The 19,847-nt window shown below is 36.0% G+C and overlaps 1 protein-coding gene across 1 annotated transcript in view; it reads left to right on the top strand.

Moving 5' to 3' along the window:
* The window catches only part of CCDC39 (coiled-coil domain containing 39), a 49,438-nt gene extending 32,076 nt beyond the window's left edge, over nucleotides 1-17,362 (top strand). Inside the window, exons 14-20 of the mRNA XM_057738801.1 lie at nucleotides 1,168-1,291; nucleotides 7,473-7,632; nucleotides 8,061-8,167; nucleotides 8,859-8,999; nucleotides 9,144-9,323; nucleotides 9,470-9,555; nucleotides 17,209-17,362. Coding sequence (XP_057594784.1) covers nucleotides 1,168-1,291; nucleotides 7,473-7,632; nucleotides 8,061-8,167; nucleotides 8,859-8,999; nucleotides 9,144-9,323; nucleotides 9,470-9,555; nucleotides 17,209-17,362 — 952 coding nt within the window. The remainder of the gene's footprint in view (nucleotides 1-1,167; nucleotides 1,292-7,472; nucleotides 7,633-8,060; nucleotides 8,168-8,858; nucleotides 9,000-9,143; nucleotides 9,324-9,469; nucleotides 9,556-17,208) is intronic.
* Nucleotides 17,363-19,847: the final 2,485 nt, after the last annotated feature.

Below are 19,847 nucleotides of genomic sequence, written 5' to 3'. Positions count from 1 at the left end.
TTGTAAAACTGAAACTCTATACCCATTAAATATTAACTTCCCATTTCCCCCATCCCCCATCCCCCAGCCCTTGGTAGCCACTATTCTTTCTGTCTCTATGAATTTAACTACATTAGATGCCTCGCGTAAGTGAAATCATGTAACATTTGTTTTTTTGTGACTGGCTTATTTCATTTAGCATAATGTCCTCAAGGTTCACCCATGTAGCATGTGACAGAATTTCCTCTTTAAGGCCGAGTAATATTCCATGGTATGTATATACCACATTTTATCCATTCATCTGTCCGTGGACATTTGGCTTGCTTCTACCTCTTGGCTATTGTGGAAAATATATGAACATGGCTGTGTAGATATCTCTTTGAGAACTTGCTTTCAGTTCTTTAGGATATATAGCCAGAAGTGGGATTGATGTGGCTGTTCTGTTTTTAATTTTCTGAGGAACTGCCATGTTTTCCATGGCGGTTGACCATATAACTGTCCCACCAACAGTGCTTAAAGGTTCTGTTTCTCCATATCCTCACCAATGCTTTGTTGGATTTTTAGTTTTTTATTTATTTTATTTTTATTTTTTTGTCTTTTTGACAGTAGCCATTCTCATGGGTTTGAGGTGATATCTCATTGTGGTTTTGATTTGCATTGGACTATCTTTTAAAAGATGTTTGGATAGTGAAGAGCTTTGGGAGCTAGACATAGTGTCTCCCTCTGGAGCAAAGGTTAGGTATGCTTGCTTATTTCCCATTATAAAATATTTGGGTTAACAGAGCTTGAGGTTCTTCAGTTGTGACATAAACCTACTGTATGTACAGCATCCATTTGATCCCCTCCTCACCTGCATGGGACTTCAGGAGCAAGGGAAACCAGTGCACACAGGAAGCTCATGCTACTTGGTATGGCATGAGGGATAAAGTCCTTTTTCTCTGACCCAGAAATCTTGTGTTTTCTGCCAGCATCCATGAAACTGTGGCAGGCTAACTTGTTAGCTTTCAAATAGGGTGAAATCTGAGGCCCTTCACCCTGAATTAAAAAATTGAAAAGTGAGAACGTATTTAAACTGTTTGAATTCAGTAGTAAACAAATACAAATGTCTTCTATAAAAACAGTATAGTCCTAAAAAAAAGTATACATTTGTTTTTCAGTGTTTAATTTTTCTTTTGTTTTTCATATTAGTGCTGAGTTTCATGAGCGGCTAAGTAAAATTGATAAGCTGAAGAATAGATATGAAATTCTTACTGTTGTTATGCTGCCTCCTGAAGGAGAAGAGGAGAAAACACAAGCCTATTATGTAATAAAGGTAATCTAATGCATTTACAGTTATAAAATGCAGTATTCATTCTTTCTTAGCTCTTTGTTAAAAACCAAAATGGCAATTTTTTTTTGCCATGAAATTTCAAATTTCATAGTACTCTAATAGCTATTGCACTTAATTAGGGTCATAAAACATGAGTTGCTAAATGGAGGTACTGAAGCACTATTAGTTTTATATGCATGAGGTCAAAGAGAGGTCTGTCCACTCTGACACTGTTGTTTTGTTTGTTTTGGCTATCATTTGTGTCGTTTCATTTTCCCTCATTTATTCAAGGTTCATAATCTCTTTTACTCTAAGACCTGCTATCAGTCATGTGCTTGTGACAACCTGTTCAACACCTCAGGTTCAAAGCTTTACTTCACTGTAGCCACCCACTCAATATGACCACAGCCTAGACCTTATTGTCACCTGGAGCTACATCATCTCTGAATCTTACTTACACTCCACTTTACCATTGCTGTCCTGGTATGGCAGATATCCAGACAGGAAGAGGGCTGTTCTTTGCCTTCATGTTAGGTGGGAGAGAAACAGATCAGGTGCATCTTCTCTGTTTTTTTCTGATGTTTTGAGAGTTGTCTGCCCTCTTGTGGTTATCTTTACTTTGTAACCCTAAGGGGAAATTTAGAAGTGATCAGGAATTGGATGGTTTCCTTCCTTGAAGAGGAAAATTAGAAACTTGCACTCAGCTAAAAATAACTTCATGCTCCTTCTGCTTTTGTAAGATATGCTTGCTGCAGGGAGAAAGAAACAAGATGACCTAGCAATCAAATGTAACCATAAGATGTTTTGATAAATATGGAATGTTCTGCACTTGCTCTTGCAAGTTTTTGTTTGGAAACTCGGTGCTCTGTAACTGCTAGCAGCCCATAGCAACCGAGTAACCAATCTACCAATGCTAACTCTAACCATGTGCACTGACCCCTATAAAAGTAAAGCTCACCCTGAGCTCGGGGTCCAGAATTTTGGAGCGTTAGCTTGTCTGGGGCCAGCTCGTCTGGGGCTGCCGGCTTAATAAACCTGCGTTCTCCAGCCATCCGAGTGTGGTGCTTGGTTTCTCGATGGACCAATTTCTGCAACATCCTGACTACTACTATATTCATCTTTCCCTTGTAGAAAATACCCTGAACAGGTGTGATTTCCTTTGTCCAGAGGTCTGGGAAGTTACTCAGAACAGTTCAAAGAAGGAATGGAAACTGTAATTTTAGCTCATTTTTCCTGTATCGTACATGGATAGGAGTGGGACGGAGATCTCCAATTCACGCCTTTTAGAGGATGGCCCTTGTGGATGCACCCTTCATTTTGACTTCTACTTAATCTTCTAATTTTCTTTCTGTAGGCTTTCTTTAAGGCTGCCCCTAACACATACTACAATGTGTGACGTCTGCCACTTTACTTCAGGAAATTCCACCCGACCTATATGAGAAATGAGTCCCAGCTCTCAAACCCTTCTTATAACTCATCAGTCTTTAGTACCTGAGGCTTCTGCTCACTATTAATATGACTTTCCTCCTCTCAGGTTTTGAAGATTTCCAAGGGGTGAATTGTAGGCTCTAGTCTGTTACATGTTGGAAAGTAGATAGATGTTGCAATTCCAGTTAAGTTCCTCTACCAACAAGGGCTCTGATGAGTTACATAAAAGCAATGGTGTTAGCAGTGCCTTTGTCTATATCTTGGTTCTATCACTGATTAGGTAGATGACCTTGAATAAGTTATTTAACCTTTTGGGGCCTTAGTTCCCTCACTTGCAAAATTAGGATAATATTGTTACTTTTGTTGTAAGAAGTAAATAAGAAAATATATGTAAAGCCCTTAAAACAGTGCCTGGAACAAAATGAGCTCTCAACCCAGAGTATTCCTTCTGTATCAGTATAATGAATGTGTGAAATTAATCAAGGCTGTCAGTTGCCCTTCCCAGTTTCCGGATGCCATACTTCACGTTCCATCTTCTTCAGGGTCCAACAGTTATTCACATTTTTTGTTGTATAGCATATTTAAATATTTTGCTCATAACACTTCACATGTGCCAGATGTGTAAAAATGAAACTTCTGTTTATAACTAAAGTCAATCTGGCTTATGTTCAGAAGAATTATCCATGGTCTGAAAATGGGCAAAAGCAATCGGAGGGTTTACAATGATGCCACTGTATGGCGACACCAAAGACTTGGCATTTTCTAGTGGGTCTTCCAGGGATTATCCGATTCTACAGACCTGCACACGTCTGACTGATTTTCTGTTGACTAACCTATTTTACTACTCTGTAGAGAGACAGATATTGTCTTATGGAAAAATGATGGTTAATGCATATGATTCTCACCCATAGCAATGCAGATGAATGCTGGCCAGTAGAAATACAGCTGACTTATGCTTGTAGGAAAGATAACCCAGGCATTGTATTTTATTGCCCTAAAAGATATCAGCCAGTTTTGTATCTGTAAGAAAATTTATTTCATTTCTGACTCTGTTATGTATATAAAGTCTGTTCTAATTCTCCTTTTGAACTTGTCTAAATGTCTTACTCATTCCTTCACTAATGAATTGGATAAAATCTTTGGCACACTCATTTTATATTTGTATGAGCATAATTTCTAACTTTTTTAAAATAATATTTCAGCAGTTTGACTGCTGGGAAAAACTTAAACTTGCCAATTAGAAGCTAACCATAATTTCTGTTTTCAAATGTGGTAGACTTAGGATGTAAATTCAGTCAATTCAAGTTCCTTTCCCTTCCTTATATCCTTTACATTCCCTGCAAAGGTTATCTTTCCTGATAGGCACATGTATGTTTATAGCACTGGGGAAGAGGAATTTGGTCACAGTGGTAACCACCGTTTTATTTTCTGCATACTGTATTTCAGGGGGAAGCAAACTATGGACTCTGGGCTAAATGCTGCCCAGTACTGTTTTATAAATAAGCACTGGAACACACAATACATAAACTTATTCATTTATGTATTGTCTCTGGTTGTTTTCATGCTACAGTAGCAGTGGTGTTAAGTATGAGTAGTTTAGACAGAGACTGAATGGCCCATAAAGCCTAAAATATTTACTATCTTGCCCTTAACATATAGTTTGCTGACCCCTTGTATTAGTTTGCTTGGGCTGCTGTAACAAAGTATCACAAACTAGGTAGCTTAAACTGTAGACATGTCTCACAGTTGTAGAGGCTGGAAGTCCAAGATGAAGGTGTCAGCAGGATTGGTTCTTTTTGAGGGCTGTCAGGGATGATCTGTTCCATGCCTCTCTCCTACCTTTTAGTGGTTTGCTGGCAATCTTTGCTGTTTCTTAGCTTATGGATGCATCACCATGATCTCTGCCTTCATCTTCACGTGGCATTCGCCTTGTGTCTCTTCAGTCTTCCCTCTATGTTTGTCCCTGTGTCCAAATTTCCCATTTTTATAAGGACATAAATAGTAGTTGACTAGGGCCCACCCTAATGACTTAATCATAACTTGACTACATCTACAAAGACCCTATTTCCAAATAAGGTCACATCCTGAAGTATTGGGGGTTGAGACTTCATATTTTTTTGGGGGTGGCAATTCAACCCATAGCCCTCGTTTTTTTTATTGTGCACTAGCCTCTTGTCTATGTGGCACACATGGTTTTGTTTTCCCTTTTACCCACCTTAGTATCTTCTAGCATCTGATTCTTAAGAGCCAGAAAAATACGATCAGCAATCAAAGGTCTGGCATCTTTCAAATCTCATTTCCAAGTTCCTTTTTGTCTTTATAAGGAAACAGTTCAATTCTGACCAGAATTTAATGAACTTGTCCAATGAAATTACTAGAAAATGCTTAAAAATGTTGGATCCATGATAAAAAGTAAACACTGTATAATTTCTGATTTCAAGGCAAATGGAATCATAGAAGTTTAGAAGTTTAAGTTATATGTGGAATTAGACCTGGAATTTGTATAGGTGAACAAATTCAACCCCTTTATTTGACAAATAAACTGAGCTTGGAGTAGGGAAGTAAATTACTTAATGTTATTCAACTTACCAGTAGGAAATCCACAACTAAAATCTAGCTGTTCTGATTCATTCTTTCTCCCACTATACTATAGTTTGAATGAAATGTTTGCTAATTCTGGACTCAACTTGAAAGAATTAGATGTAATTTATCTAAGAACATTATCTTTTTTGCTAAGCTTAATTTTTTATTATGTACTATTTGCTATAAAATGTGTGACATATCTTGAAGCATAATAAAACAAATAACAGTGAAAATGTTAAGCATTGGAACATTATCAAAAAAACTTTTCCAGTGACCAAATTCTGGTTTAAATACAGATACTTGGGACTGAATAAATTTACTGATGAAATTATTAGTTGATTTTTGACTAAAAAAAATGGGTTCTGGCACTTTCATTTTTTATTTTTTTAAATTTTATTGATGTATAGTTGATTTACAATGTTGTGTTAATTTCTGCTGTACAGCAAAGTGATTTGGTTTTCTGTGTATATATATATATTTTTTCATATTCTTTCTCATTATGGTTTATCACAGGATATTGAATATAGTTCTCTGTGTTATATAGTAGGACCTTGTTTTTTATCCACCCTATATGTAAGTTTGCATCTGCTAATCCAAAACTCCCACTCCTTCCCTCCCCAACCTTTCCCCCTTGACAATCACAATTTTCTTCTTTATTATCTGTGGGTCTGTTTCTGTTTCATAAATATGTTCATTTGTGTTGTACTTTAGATTCCACATATAAGTGATACATATGGTATTTGATTTTCTCTGACTTACTTTGCTTAATATGATAATCTCTAGGTCTTTTCATGTTGCTGCAAATTAACATTATTTCATTCTTGTTTATGGCTGAGTAATATTCCATTGTATATATGTACATCTTCTTTATCCATTCATCTGTTGATGGGCATTCAGGTTGTTTCCATGTCTTGGTTATTGTGAATAGTGCTGCTATGAACATGGGGGTGCATGTATCTTTTTGAATTACAGTTTTGTCTGGATATGTGCCCAGGAGTGGGACTGCTGGATCATATGGCAACTCTATTTTTACTCTTTTGAGGAACTTCTATACTGTTTCCCATAGTGGCTGCACCAATTTACATTCTCACCAACAGCATAGGAGGGTTCCCTTTTCTTCACATCCCCTCTGGCATTTGTTATTTTTAGACTTTTTAATGATGGCCATTGTTTGACTTACATTTCTCTAGTGATTAGCAATGATGAGCATCTTTTCATGGGGCACTTAAAAATATATATACATGCTATTCCTCTCAACCCTTAATTGGAAAAGTTCTTTGGAACTGTTTGGGTACAACTCTAGAAGGCCTAGCCCAGTGACACAGTTAAGCTGGAAAAAGTTACTGAGTATGTTCACTCACTGAGGAATTTTTGGTTTTCAGCAATATACAGACTTCATTGTTTTCTAGCCACATTTATCACAATTATCTTTCTTGAATTAAAATAACTTTAAAAATGTGATTATACATAAAATTTGCTGTTTTAATCATTTTTAAGTGTACAGTTCAGTGGTTTTAAGTATATTCATATTGTTGTGCAGTCAACGCAACAGCCATCTCCAGAACTTTTATCTTTCAAAACTGAAACTGTACCCAATAAACAATAACTTCCCATTTCTCCATCCCCAAAACCCCTGGCAACCACCAATCTACTCTGTTTTAGTGAATTTGACTATTCTAGGTACCTCATATAAGTAGAATCATGCAGTAATTTTCCTTTAAAAATACGCAACACTTCATGGGTATACCTTGCTCACCTTTTTTACTCCCAAGATTTAAAATGAGGAAGTCTGCCAAGCCTTTTTCAGGTGAGAAACATACATTCTTTTTATTTAGTATCTATTTTGAAACCTCTTCTAGCTAACCTTATTTCTCTTCCCAGTAAAGTTTTTACCTGCGTAACTTTTGGTCATTTTTGTTGGAGAGTTTTCATGTAAGCTTTGGTTAGTTACTACATTGCCATCATGGTTTTGTATCCTATATGCTATATTTGGAAGGCCTTGAGGATTTGGTCTTCCACTTTAAATCAAGGGCAAGAAATAAATGCTTGGTGCTGCATGTAGGCCACAGGCAAATTGGTATTGTTGTGAGTTAACTATTTCCTGCCCTGAAAAGACATTCTTCCCCATGGTGGATACTTTCTGTTCTATTCTGTTCTATTCTGTTTTTCATAGGCTGCTCAAGAAAAAGAAGAACTTCAAAGGGAAGGTGACAGTTTGGATGCTAAGATCAACAAAGCTGAAAAAGAAATCAATGCTCTAGGAAACACCTTGCAAGTACTGAACAGCTGCAACAACAATTACAAACAATCTTTTAAGAAAGTAACTCCATCTAGTATGTAGGAATTATTGAAACTTTAAAATGAATATACATGCAATGAAATCTGTAGTTATTTTAAAAAGAGGAATACTATGAGACAAGGAAAACAAAAGTGTACCATGTTTGATTCAGTTGAAAAAACTAATAATCTCCCCTCCTTTAAAATAAGTGCTAAAGTGTTATTTCCATTATTAGTTCTAGTGATAGGTCATATCACTTCTCTAGGGAGTTAATTTCAAATCTGAAGAAAACAGCAGCATATTGGCTGCTCTATGTTGACAAAATAAGAATAGTTACTTCACGCCCTGTTTTTCAACAACTAGACATATGGAAGTTAACCTTTCATAACAAAAAATATTAAAAACTTTAATTTGTATAAGACTTTAAGGTTGCTTTCTACACAGTATGTTAAAAATTTACAGCAAAAGTTCTTTAAATTCTAGGTGCTGAGTATGAGGTAAAAATCCAACTAGAAGAACAAAAGAGAGCTGTTGATGAAAAACACAGATACAAACAAAGACAAATCAGAGAACTACAGGAAGATATCCAGGTAAATTCTACAGGCTTTAGTAATAAACCCTTAATAAAAGTTAACTATCATTATTATTATTCTACTTTCATTACCTTGTACAAAGACAGTTTTTTAGAGAAGTAGATAGTGAGAGATGTCTCATTTAAATGAGAAAAAAAAAGGGATCAAAGCATTAACTAAATTAATTAAAATCTCAGTGCTAAAGCATAGGTTAGACTCCTGACAATTACTTGTCAGTTGATAAATCAAAATAGCTAGCCAATTATGATCTATCCACTAACCTTTATTTAATGAACTTTATTTCACTTAAATCCTTTAAGATCACCTTAAAGATTGTTCCTTAAAACAAAAGTTTGAAAGATAAGAAAACAACATGCTTGGTAATAAGCAGGCTGTATATAAACATTTAGTTTTTTTTTTTTTTTGACTAATAATGTTGAAGATGATATGAATTAGGAATCTTTGAAAATTGTATGGTTTCAGTAGTCATTGTTTGAATTGTTTACTTTTCTCCCAAATACCATAAAAATACTTTCTAGTGGAATTGTATATAAAACTTAATCCATAGTCATTATACTTATTATCTACCAATAGAATGTACATTGAATACAAAAATAATCAAAATTAAATGAATACTTGACAAATGGCAAGTTATAAAAGTTATTTCTGATCCTAACCAATAAGTATGTTAATACTTTATTTTCTGCAGAGCATGGAAAATACTTTAGCAGTTATAGAACATTTAACAAATAATGTCAAAGAAAAAATATCAGAGAAGCAAGCTTATGCACTTCAACTAAGTAGAGAAACTGAAGAGCAGAAGCCAAAGTTAGAGAGAGTAACTAAACAGGTATTGATAACTTAAAAGCTGACCTGTCATATTCATATTTTTTGGAGTTCCAAATGGTAACCTGAAATCTTCCTTCACCCACTAAAAAAATATTAAGTTCTAGAAAATAGGTTTAAATAATAATTGACTACTGTTGACCAACAGTGTGCAAAACTCATCAAGGAAATCCGTCTTTTGAAAGACACAAAAGATGAAACACTAGAAGAACAAGACATCAAACTTCGTGAAGTGAAACAGCTTCACAAGATCATTGACGAAATGTTAGTTGGTATCACAGAAGAAAATGCTGAGATTGGTATTATCCTTCAAACATACTTTCAACAGGTAATAAGAGTATCCTCTAGTTAAATATAAGTATTTCTTAAACACTTCATGAAAAAAGATTTATGGTATTCATCATAAAGTTAAATTTAATGAAAAATATTCTAAAGTACAGTGGTACTAATGATTGCTATTGAATATTCTTCCAGAGTGGTTTAGAGCTACCTATAGCTAGTACTAAAGGCAGTTGTCACAGTTCTAGATCTCCTTCCCAGACTTCACCAGTATCAGCAAGGTAAGTGGAAGAAGAAAACACCATCTCCTTACTTATTTACCTACAACTCACAGCTTCCATCCTAAGTGAACTCAGCCACTTCCACATGCCACAGCTATAGCATATGTCAGTGTCACAGAAAACAGCCAGCACGGCAAGACTCTTTCCTTCTGATTTCTGTCTGGTGTTATTTCCATTTTGGCATTTAAGTGCTTCGTGACAAGGAGCTATTTCAGTATAATAAAGCAGGGTGAAATTTTGGAGGGTACATCTAGCATGGTCATCCCTATGTGGAGAATTTATTAAACCATAAAAGGGCAACTTAGCTGTACAGACTTGTAGAGTAAGATTTTTAAGATTAAAATCCATTGTAAAATCTTGAGTCAGAATTTTATTTATGCTGCTTTATTTTACTAAAAAGGAAATTATTCTTTACTTCTGCAGTTTAGTTTTACCCAGAATTATATCATCAGGTAGACAGTCAACACTCTTGTGCTCTGCTGACAAAATATTAATGATGATCCTAATTTTAAAATTGCCAATCTCCCACATTCAGCAGCCATATTACTTTTTGCTACTCTACGAACAGATGTCATGAAAGGATTTCCTAAAAGATATTGTTTAAGTCAAACAAAACAGACACTTTCTATGTAAACATGGTGAGCAGCCACCTGAATACCCCAGTGCTTTCATAAAAATATATATTTAAAAAACTTAGCATTTAGAATTGTATGGATAGTTATGCTTTTCAGATGGCCCCACCACTTTATCCTGTCAACAGGGTCCTCGCTTTCTTTTCAGTTTAAATTGTATAACCTATCATTTTAATCACTCTTGCCAGCACCCACATTCCCATGCCTGTTTTGTTACCTTTTGTTTAATGATTTTTGCAAACAATTTTTTTTAAGAACTTTTATTGAGATACAGTTAACATACAATAAACTGCATATATTTAGAGTGTACTATTTGGTATCCCAATCTCCCAATTCATTCCCCTCCAACCCTCCCTGCTTTCCCCACTTGGTGTCCATATGTTTGTTCTCTACATCTGTGTCTCTATTTCTGCCATGCAGACGGGTTGATTTGTACCATTTTTCTATAGTCCACACATATGTGTTAATATACAATATTTGTTTTTCTCTTTCTGACACTTCACTCTGTATGCCAGTCTCTAGGTCCGTCCATGTCTCTACAAATGTCCCAGTTTCCTTGCTTTTTACAGCTGAGTAATATTCCATTGTGTATATGTACCACATCTTTTTTATCCATTCATCTGTTGATGGACATTTAGGTTGCTTCCATGTCCTGGCTATTGTAAATAGTGCTGCAATGAACATTGGAGTGCATGTGTCTTTTTGAATTACGGTGTTCTCTGGGTGTATGCCCAGCAGTGGGATTGCTGGGTCATATGGTATTCTATTTTTAGTTTTGCAAGGGACCTCCATACTGTTCTCCATAGTGGCTGTATCAATTTACATTCCCAGTGCAAGAGCGTTCCCTTTTCTCCACACCCTCTCCAGCATTTACTGTTTGTAGATTTTCTGATGATGCCCATTCTGACCGGTGTGAGGTGATACCTCATTGTAGTTTTCATTTGCATTTCTCTAATAATTAGTGATGTTGAGCAGCTTTTCATGTGCCTCTTGGCCATCTGTATGTCTTCTTTGGAGAAGTGCCTATTTAGGTCTTCTGCCCATTTTTTGATTGGGTTGCTTGTTTTTTTTGATATTGAGCTGGATAAACTGTTTATATATTTTGGAGATTAATCCTTTGTCTGTTGATTCGTTTGCAAATATTTTCTCCCATCCTGAGGGTTGTCTTTTTGTCTTGCTTATAGTTTCCTTTGCTGTGCAGAAGCTTTGAAGTTTCATTAGGTCCCACTTGTTTATTTTTGTTTTTATTTCCATTTCTCTAGGGGGTGGATCAAAAAAGATCTTGCTGTGATTTACGTCAAAGAGTGTTCTTCCTATGTTTTCCTCTAGGAGTTTTATAGTGTCTGGCCTTACATTTAGGTCTTTAATCCATTTTGAGTTTATTTTTGTGTATGGTGTTAAAGAGTGTTCTAATTTCATTCTTTTACATGTAGCTGGCCAATTTTCCCAGCACCACTTATTGAAGAGGCTGCCTTTTCTCCATTGTGTATCCTTGGCTCCTTTGTCATAGATTAGTTGACCATAGTTTATCTCTGGGCTTTCTATCCTGTTCCACTGATCTATATTTCTGTTTTTGTGCCAGTACCATACTGTCTTGATCACTGTAGCCTTGTAGTATAGTCTGAAGTCAGGAAGCCTGATTCCACCAACTCCATCTTTCCTTCTCAAGATTGCTTTGGCTATTTGGGGTCTTTTGTGTTTCCATACAAATCGTAAAATTTCTTGTTCTAGTTCTGTGAAAAATGCCATTGGTAATTTGATGGGGATTGCATTGAATCTGTAAATTGCTTTGGGTAGTATAGTCATTTTCACAATGTTGATTCTTCCAATCCAAGAACATGGTATGTCCCTTCATCTGTTTGTGTCATCTTTGATTTCTTTCAGTAGTGTCTTACAGTTTTCTGAGTACAGGTCTTTTACCTCCTTGGTTAGGTTTATTCCTAGGTATTTTATTCTTTTCGTTGCAATGGTGAATGGGATTGTTTCCTTAATCTCTCTTTCTGATCTTTCACTGTTAGTGTATAGAAATGCAAGAGATTTCTGTGTGTTAATTTTGTATACTGCAACTTCACAGAATTCATTGATTAGCTCAAGTAGTTTTCTGGTGGCATCTTTACGATTTTCTATGTATAGTATCATGTCATCTGCGAACAGTGACAATTTTACTTCTTTTCCAATTTGGATTCCTTTTATTTCTTTTTTTCCCCCTGATTGCTGTGGCAAGGACTTCCAAAACTATGTTGAATAGTAGTGGTGAGAGTGGACATCCTTGTCTTGTTCCTGATCTTAGAGGTAATGCTTCCAGTTTTTCACCATTGAGAATGATGTTTGGTGTGGGTTTGTCATATATGGCCTTTATTATGTTGAGGTACGTTCCCTCTATGCCCACCTTCTGGAAAGTTATTATTATAAATGGGTGTTGAATTTTGTCAAAAGCTTTTTCTGCATCTATTTAGATGATCATGTGGTTTTTACCCTTCAATTTGTTAATATGGTGTATTACATTGATTGATTTGTGTATATTGAAAGATCTTTGCATTCCAGGGAAAAACCCAACTTGATCATGGTGTATGATCCTTTTAATGTTTAATGGATTCTGTTGACTAGTATTTTGTTGAGGATTTTTGCATCTAAATTCATCAGTGATATTGGTCTGTAATTTTCTTTTTTTGTAGTATCTTTGGTTTTGGTGTCAGGGTGTTGGTGGCCTCTTAAAATGCGTTGGGAGTGTTCCTTCCTCTGCAATTTTTTGGAAGAGCTTGAGAAGGATGGGTGTTAGCTCTTTTCTAAATGTTTGATAAAATTCACCTGTGAATCCATCTGTTCCTGGACTTTTGTTTGTTGGGAGATTTTTAATCACAGTTTCAATTTCATTACTTGTGATTGACCTGTACATATTTTCTATTTCTTCCTGATTCAGTCTTGGAAGGTTATACCTTTCTAAGAATGTGTCCATTTCATCCAGGTTGTCCATTTTATTAGCATATAGTTGACTGTAGTAGTCTCTTATGGTGCTTTTTATTTCTGTGGTGTCCGTTGTAACTTCTCCTGTTTCATTTCTAATTTTATTGATTTGAGTCCTCTCCCTCTTTTTCTTGATGAGTCTTGCTAGAGGTTTATCTATTTTGTTTATCTTCTCAGAGAACCAGCTTTTAGTTTTATTGATTTTTGCTATTGTTTTCTTTGTTTCTATTTCATTTATTTCTGCTCTGATCTTTATGATTTCTCTTCATCTACTAACTTTGGGTGTTGTTTGCTCTTCTTTTTCTAGTTTCTTTAGGTGTAAGGTTAGATTGTTTATTTGGGATTTTTCTTGTTTATTGAGGTAGGATTGTATTGTAATAAACTTCCCTCTTAGGACTGCCTTTGCTGCATCCCATAGGTTTTGAATCATTGTGTTTTCATTGTCATTTGTCTCTAGGTATTTTTTGGTTTCCTCTTGAATTTCTTCAGTGATCTCTTGGTTATTTAGTATCGTATTGTTTAGCCTCCATGTGTTTGTGTTTTTTACAGTTTTTTTCCTGTAACTTATTTCTAATCTCATAGTGCTGTGGTCAGAAAAGATGCTTGATACGATTTCAATTTTCTTGAATTTACCAAGGCTTGATTTATGACCCACAATGTGATCTATCCTGAAGAATGTTACATGTGCACTTGAGAAGAACGTGTAATGTGCTGGTTTTGGATGTAATGTCCTATAGATAGCTATTAAATCAAGCTGATTTATTGTGTCATTTAAAGCTTGTGTTTCCATATTAATTTTCTGTGTGGATGATCTGTCCATTGGTGTAAGTAGGATGTTAAAGTCCCCCACTATTATTGTGTTACTGTTGATTTCCTCTTTCATAGTTGTTAGCATTTGCCTTATGTATTGAGGGGCTCCTGTATTGGGTGCATATATAATTGTTATCTCTTCTTCTTGGGTTGATCCCTCGATCTTTATGTAGTGTCCTTTCTTGTCTCTTGTAACATTTTTTAAGTCTATTTTATCTGATATGAGTTATCGCTACTCCAGCTTTCTTTTGATTTCCATTTGCATGGATTATCTGTTTCCATCCCCTCACTTTCAGTCTGTATGTGTCCCTAGGTCTGAAGTGAGTCTCTTGTGGACAGCATACATATGGGTCTTGTTTTTGTATCCATTCAGCCAGTCTGTGTCTTTTGGTTGGTGCATTTAGTCCATTTACATTCAAGGTAATTATTGATACGTATGTTCCTATTACCATTTTCTTAATTGTTTTGTTTTTGTTTCTGTAGGTCCTTTTCTTCTGTTTCCTGCTCAGAGAAGTTCCTTTAGCATTTGTTGTAGGGCTGGTTTGGTGGTGCTGAATTCTCTTAGCTGTTGCTTGTCTGTAAAGCTTTTGATTTCTCCGTCGAATCTCAATGAGATCCTTGCTGGGTAGAGTATTCTTGGTTATAGGTCGAATCTCAATGAGATCCTTGCTGGGTAGAGTATTCTTGGTTATAGGTTCTTCCCTTTCATCACTTGAAATATATCCTGCCATTCCCTTCTGGCTTGCAGAGTTTCTGCTGCGAAATCAGCTGTTAACCTTATGGGAGTTCCCTTGTATATTATTTGTCGTTTTTCCTTTGTTGCTTTTAATAACTTTTCTCTGTCTTTAATTGCTGTCAGTTTGACTGCTATGTCTTGGCATGTTTCTCCTTGGGTTTATCCTGCCTGGGACTCTCTGCACTTCCTGGACTTGGGTGGCTATTTCCTTTCCCATGTTAGGGAAGTTTTCAACTATAATATGTTCCAATATTTTCTCGGGTCCTTTCTGTCTGTCTTCTCCTTCTGGGACCCCTATAACACGAATGTTGGTGCATTTAACATTGTTCCAGAGGTCTCTTCAGTTCTTTTCATTCTTTATTCTTTTTCGCCCTTCTGCCTCAGTTAATCTGTTATTGGTTCCTTCTAGTGTATTTTTCATTTCAGTTACTGTGTTGCAGATCTGTTTGTTCTTTAATTCTTCTAGGTCTTTGGTAAACTTTTCTTGTGACTTTTCAATCTTTGCATCCAGTATTTTTTCAAAGTCCTGGATCATCTTCACCATCATTATCCTGAATTCTTTTTCTCTAAGGGTGCATATCTCCTCTTCATTTAGTTGTTTTTCTGGGGTTTTATCTTGTCCCTTCATCTGGTACAAAGTCTTTTGCCTTTTCATTTTTTCTATCTTCCTGTGGCTGTGGTTTTCAGTTACACAAGACGAAACACTGCTGATAATGCTTGATTCTGCTGTCTGCCCTCTTGTGGAGGAAGCTATCTAGGCGGCTTGTGGGTGCTTCCTGATGGGACTGATGGTGGGTTGGGCTGCGTGGGCAGAGCTCAGTGACACTTTAATTTGCTTGTCTGCCAATGGGTGGGGCTGTGTTCCTACCTTGTTGGATGTTTGGCCTGAGGCTACCCAGCACTGGAGCTTACAGGCTATTTGATGGGGCTAATGGTGGACTCTGGGAGGGCTCATGCCAGTGAGCACTTCCCAGAACCCCTGCCACCAGTGCCCCTGTCTCCCCGGTGAGTCACAGCTGCCCCCCCACCTCTGCAGACAACCCTCCAACAGGTTGGTAGATCACCAGCAGCTAGGTCTTGTTCAGTCTCCTATGGGGTCGCTGCTCCTTCCCCCTGGGTCCTGGTGAGCAGTTTTTTGTGTTCCCTCCAAGAGTGGAGTCTCCATTTCCCCCAGTCCTGTGGAGATCCTGCAATCAAATCCTGCTGGCTTTCAAAGTCTGATTCTCTGGGGATTCCTCCTCCCATTGCTGGACCCCCAGAATAGGAAGCCTGAAGTGGGGTTCAGAACGCTCACTTCAGTGGGTGGACTTCTGCAGTATAACTGTTCTCCAGCTTGTGAGTCACCCACCCAGCATTTATGGAATTTGATTTTAATGCAATCGCTCCCCTCCTACCATCTCATCGCAGCTTCTCCTTTGTCTCTGGATGTGGGGTGTTTTTTTTTTTTTTTTTTTTTTTTGGTGAGTTCCAGTGTTTTCCTGTCAATGATTGTTCAGCAGTCAGTTGTAGTTCTGGTGCTCTTGCAAGAGGGAGTGAGCACACATCCTCTTACTCTGCCATCTTGATTCCAATAACATCTTTTGCAAACTTTTAATACCTAATGATTCTATCTCTAAATTGGTTATAGTTGAAAACATTTTTCATATATTGATAGAAATATATTTAAGTATTTTTTTTACTGGTTTGAAACTTCATGTTTGACAGCTTTTCCCTTTGAAATTAATTTTTTTGGAAGAACTTTTATTGAGGTACAGTTAATGTACAATAAGCTGCATATATTTAGAATGTACAATTTGGTATTTTTTTCTTATTAGTAATGTATATATGGCAATACCAGTCTCCCAATTCATCCTCCCCCCCCCCCACACTCCCCGCTTTCCCCACTTGGTGTCCATATGTTTGTTCTCTACATCTATGTCTCTATTTCTGCCTTGCAAACCAGCTGATTTGTACCATTCTTCTATATTCCACGTATATGTATTAATATACAATACTTGCTTTTCTCTCTGACTCACTTCACTCTATGATAGTCTTTAGGTCCATCCATGTCTCTACAAAAGTCCGTTTCATTCCTTTTTACAGCTGAGTAATATTCCATTGTATATATGTACCACATCTTTTTTATACATTCATCTGTTGATGGACATTTAGGTTGCTTCCATGTCCTGGCTATTGGAAATAGTGCTGCAATGCACACTGGAGTGCATGTGTCTTTTTGAATTATGGTGTTCTCTGGGTATATGCCCAGCAGTGGGATTGCTGGGTCATATGCTAACTCTATTTTTAGTTTTGCAATGAACCTCCATACTGTTCTCCATAGTGTAAACTAATTTCTTGATATTATTAATGGTCATGCTTTTAAAATTTATTATTAGCACTATTAATAGTGTATCTCTGTTTTGGTCTCTTTAATTATTTGTGGGATTATGGCATCTTTTGCCATTAATGAGGGGGGGGGTTTCTACTAAAACAAAAAAATTTGAATTAACAATTATTCTGGTTTTATTCTAGGTCATCTAAGAGTACAAGTACTTCTGCTTCTCAGACTTCAGTGAAAGTATTAGAGCTGACCTTCCCAGCTTCTTCACTAATTGGCAGCACTTCTAGACCAACTAGTGTGAGCAGTGGCTCCAGTAATGGTAAAAGCAAAAAGAGCAGCAAGTAAACATTTTAATCTCTTTTGAACAAGGTGTAAACACAAAAACAAAAATCTCATAATTTTAAAATAGTGTATTCTACTCTATGCTTTTGGGTGCCTTATACTGATATACAGGCCTACTGAAATAGTGTTAGAAATACAAAATGACCAAACAAAAGTTTTATCCAATGGAAAATATAAAAATTGTTTAAAAAAAAGAAGTCAAGCCATTTGGGTCCAGATAAGCCAAAGAAATGTTTACTTTTCTTAGCTTTTTTCCTACTATTCTTTTCACATAGAGGGAAAGCAGTAAGAACAGATTCTTAACAAGGATATGCATTATACAAGCATAGGGATATGATGTTTTTCACTGTTATTCTGATGTTTGTTAAATTAGAAAAAGTATGCTTCATTATTTCATGCTAGCCATGAAACTACACTCACTTCTAATGTAACCGAATATTTCAGGAAGAAATTTCTAAAGATTCATTGTACTACATAGAGTTTAGAACTATTAAAATTTTCTTTTATCCTAGAAGATCCTAAAATTAGGTTTTCTTTATTAAAAGAAACATATTTCCCAGATTTTGGAGGGTGAAATCTGCTAGTTTCTTCTTTTAGCATAATTAAAGAATTTTTAGCCAAAAAACCTCTCCCCCTCCCCCCACCAACGAAATAATTGATAGGAAAGAGAACCAATGTATATCAATAAAAATGCAGCTTACATTTCTAGGAAGTAGTCCACTCTGATCTTGAAAGAAGTCAAACACATCAAAGATTTTGCTCTCAAGATACAACGAAGAATGTGTTTTCAAGGTTTCCTTGATTTAACAAACAATCTAAAGAAAGCTAGGCATCATTAGATTTGCAATAGCAATTTCATAAACTTGCAGTGAAGGTAGACTACCAGATTAAGAATTAGTTATTTCAGTCAATACTTTATCAGAACATGTGCCCAACACTTTGAAGTCACAGAACAGAGTGTGAAGTATGACTATAATGTTGTAAAATTGGTTTTTAAATAAATGTATCAGCATCTATATACTTAAATGAGTAATGTCTTCTTCAAACCTTGGAAAAAAATACTTGTTGACAGATATTTTTGTTATGTCATTGTTTAGAACTGGCACTTAAAATTCCTTCTGAAAGACAATAGTGGTAGTAAACCTGTTCCCCTAATCGTTAAGAGTATTTTATTATCATTTTTAGTAATAGCTAGCAAAAGGCATAGCCAAGTCTAAAGAGTAAGATGGATAAAAAGCTGAAGATTTTTTTGTAAAACACTGTTCTGGTAAGTGAGATTTATAAGATCTAAAAATTGATTAATCTTATGGTCACTTCAAATGTTCACCAAAGTTCTCATTCTCTGCCCTATTTTACTTTGTAAATTACTTGGAAGTTGAAATAGTAAACATTGTATTCTATGAAGGCAGGGATTGTACCTTATTAGTTCTGTGACCTTGGGAAAGTTACTTCTGTATGCTTTTTTCCTCATTTGTAATATAGAGACAGTAAGAGTTACCTATACCAAAAGTTTAATGAAATAATTAGATAATATATACAAAATGCACAAGGCCTGACACATTGGAATTGCACAATAAATTCTACCTATTATTGAGCCACCAACCAAAGCCTAGCATAATATTTATAGAATGGTTAGGTTCTCAGGCCAGCATACAAGTCTACATTTAACTCTTAAATAAAGTAATAGTTCCAATTTGAGTGTAATAATGTTAAATGGTGAAACAAGGGATCAACCCCATTATCTCCAAATCTGGAGAGTTATCCTTACATTCACCTGCTATGTTAGAAAGTCATCTACTTATGGAAACCAAGATACAGCCTGGGTAAGTACAAACAATAGACATAATGATGTTCAGGAAAAAAAACTGAAGATACCACTATGGATTCTTGACAAGTAAATCTCCAATATTTTTTTTTTTTTGCTGTGATTAGTTTCCTGAATATATCCTTAGAAATTGTCTTATATAATCTGCTTACTATGTCCCAGGAAAGAAGCTCTGGAGAAGATGGAATTTCTAAATTCAGGCAGGCTGTTGTATAAGGTACTATCCTAATTTTCTGTACCTGAATGTAACATTAAGCCACAAAGATGCTTTGGAAAATGACAATACTGGTTAATAGTGATGCTCAAAGAGATTTTATTAAAGTGTGTGTAAAATCCTGAAGCTATACTACCAATTCCTAAAGGTCAAGGTATATGTCAAGAGAGTTCCCACTCTTTAAAAACACCACTACGTAGGACTATGTAGGGATGATACCAGAGTTTTTTCATTAGGCTCCCATTCACTGAAGTCTGAAGGTCACAAATAGTACACGTCCAGTTACAATAAGTTTTGGTGTTTTACTGTTGGCAACGACTGCAAGACAGAACAAGGACTAAATGTCTTCTCCCTCTGTCATTCTCTGTCACTTAGACCTTTGCAGATGTATACTCACTACCCTCCAACCCACTCATCAGTGTCATCATGAGTTGGAAAGATTCTAAAGC

Source organism: Hippopotamus amphibius, chromosome 6 (genome assembly GCF_030028045.1).
Source record: "Hippopotamus amphibius kiboko isolate mHipAmp2 chromosome 6, mHipAmp2.hap2, whole genome shotgun sequence".
Lineage (NCBI taxonomy): Eukaryota > Metazoa > Chordata > Mammalia > Artiodactyla > Hippopotamidae > Hippopotamus > Hippopotamus amphibius.
The sequence above is the reverse complement of the archived record's forward strand: the minus strand, read 5'-3'. Positions and strand labels throughout refer to the sequence as shown.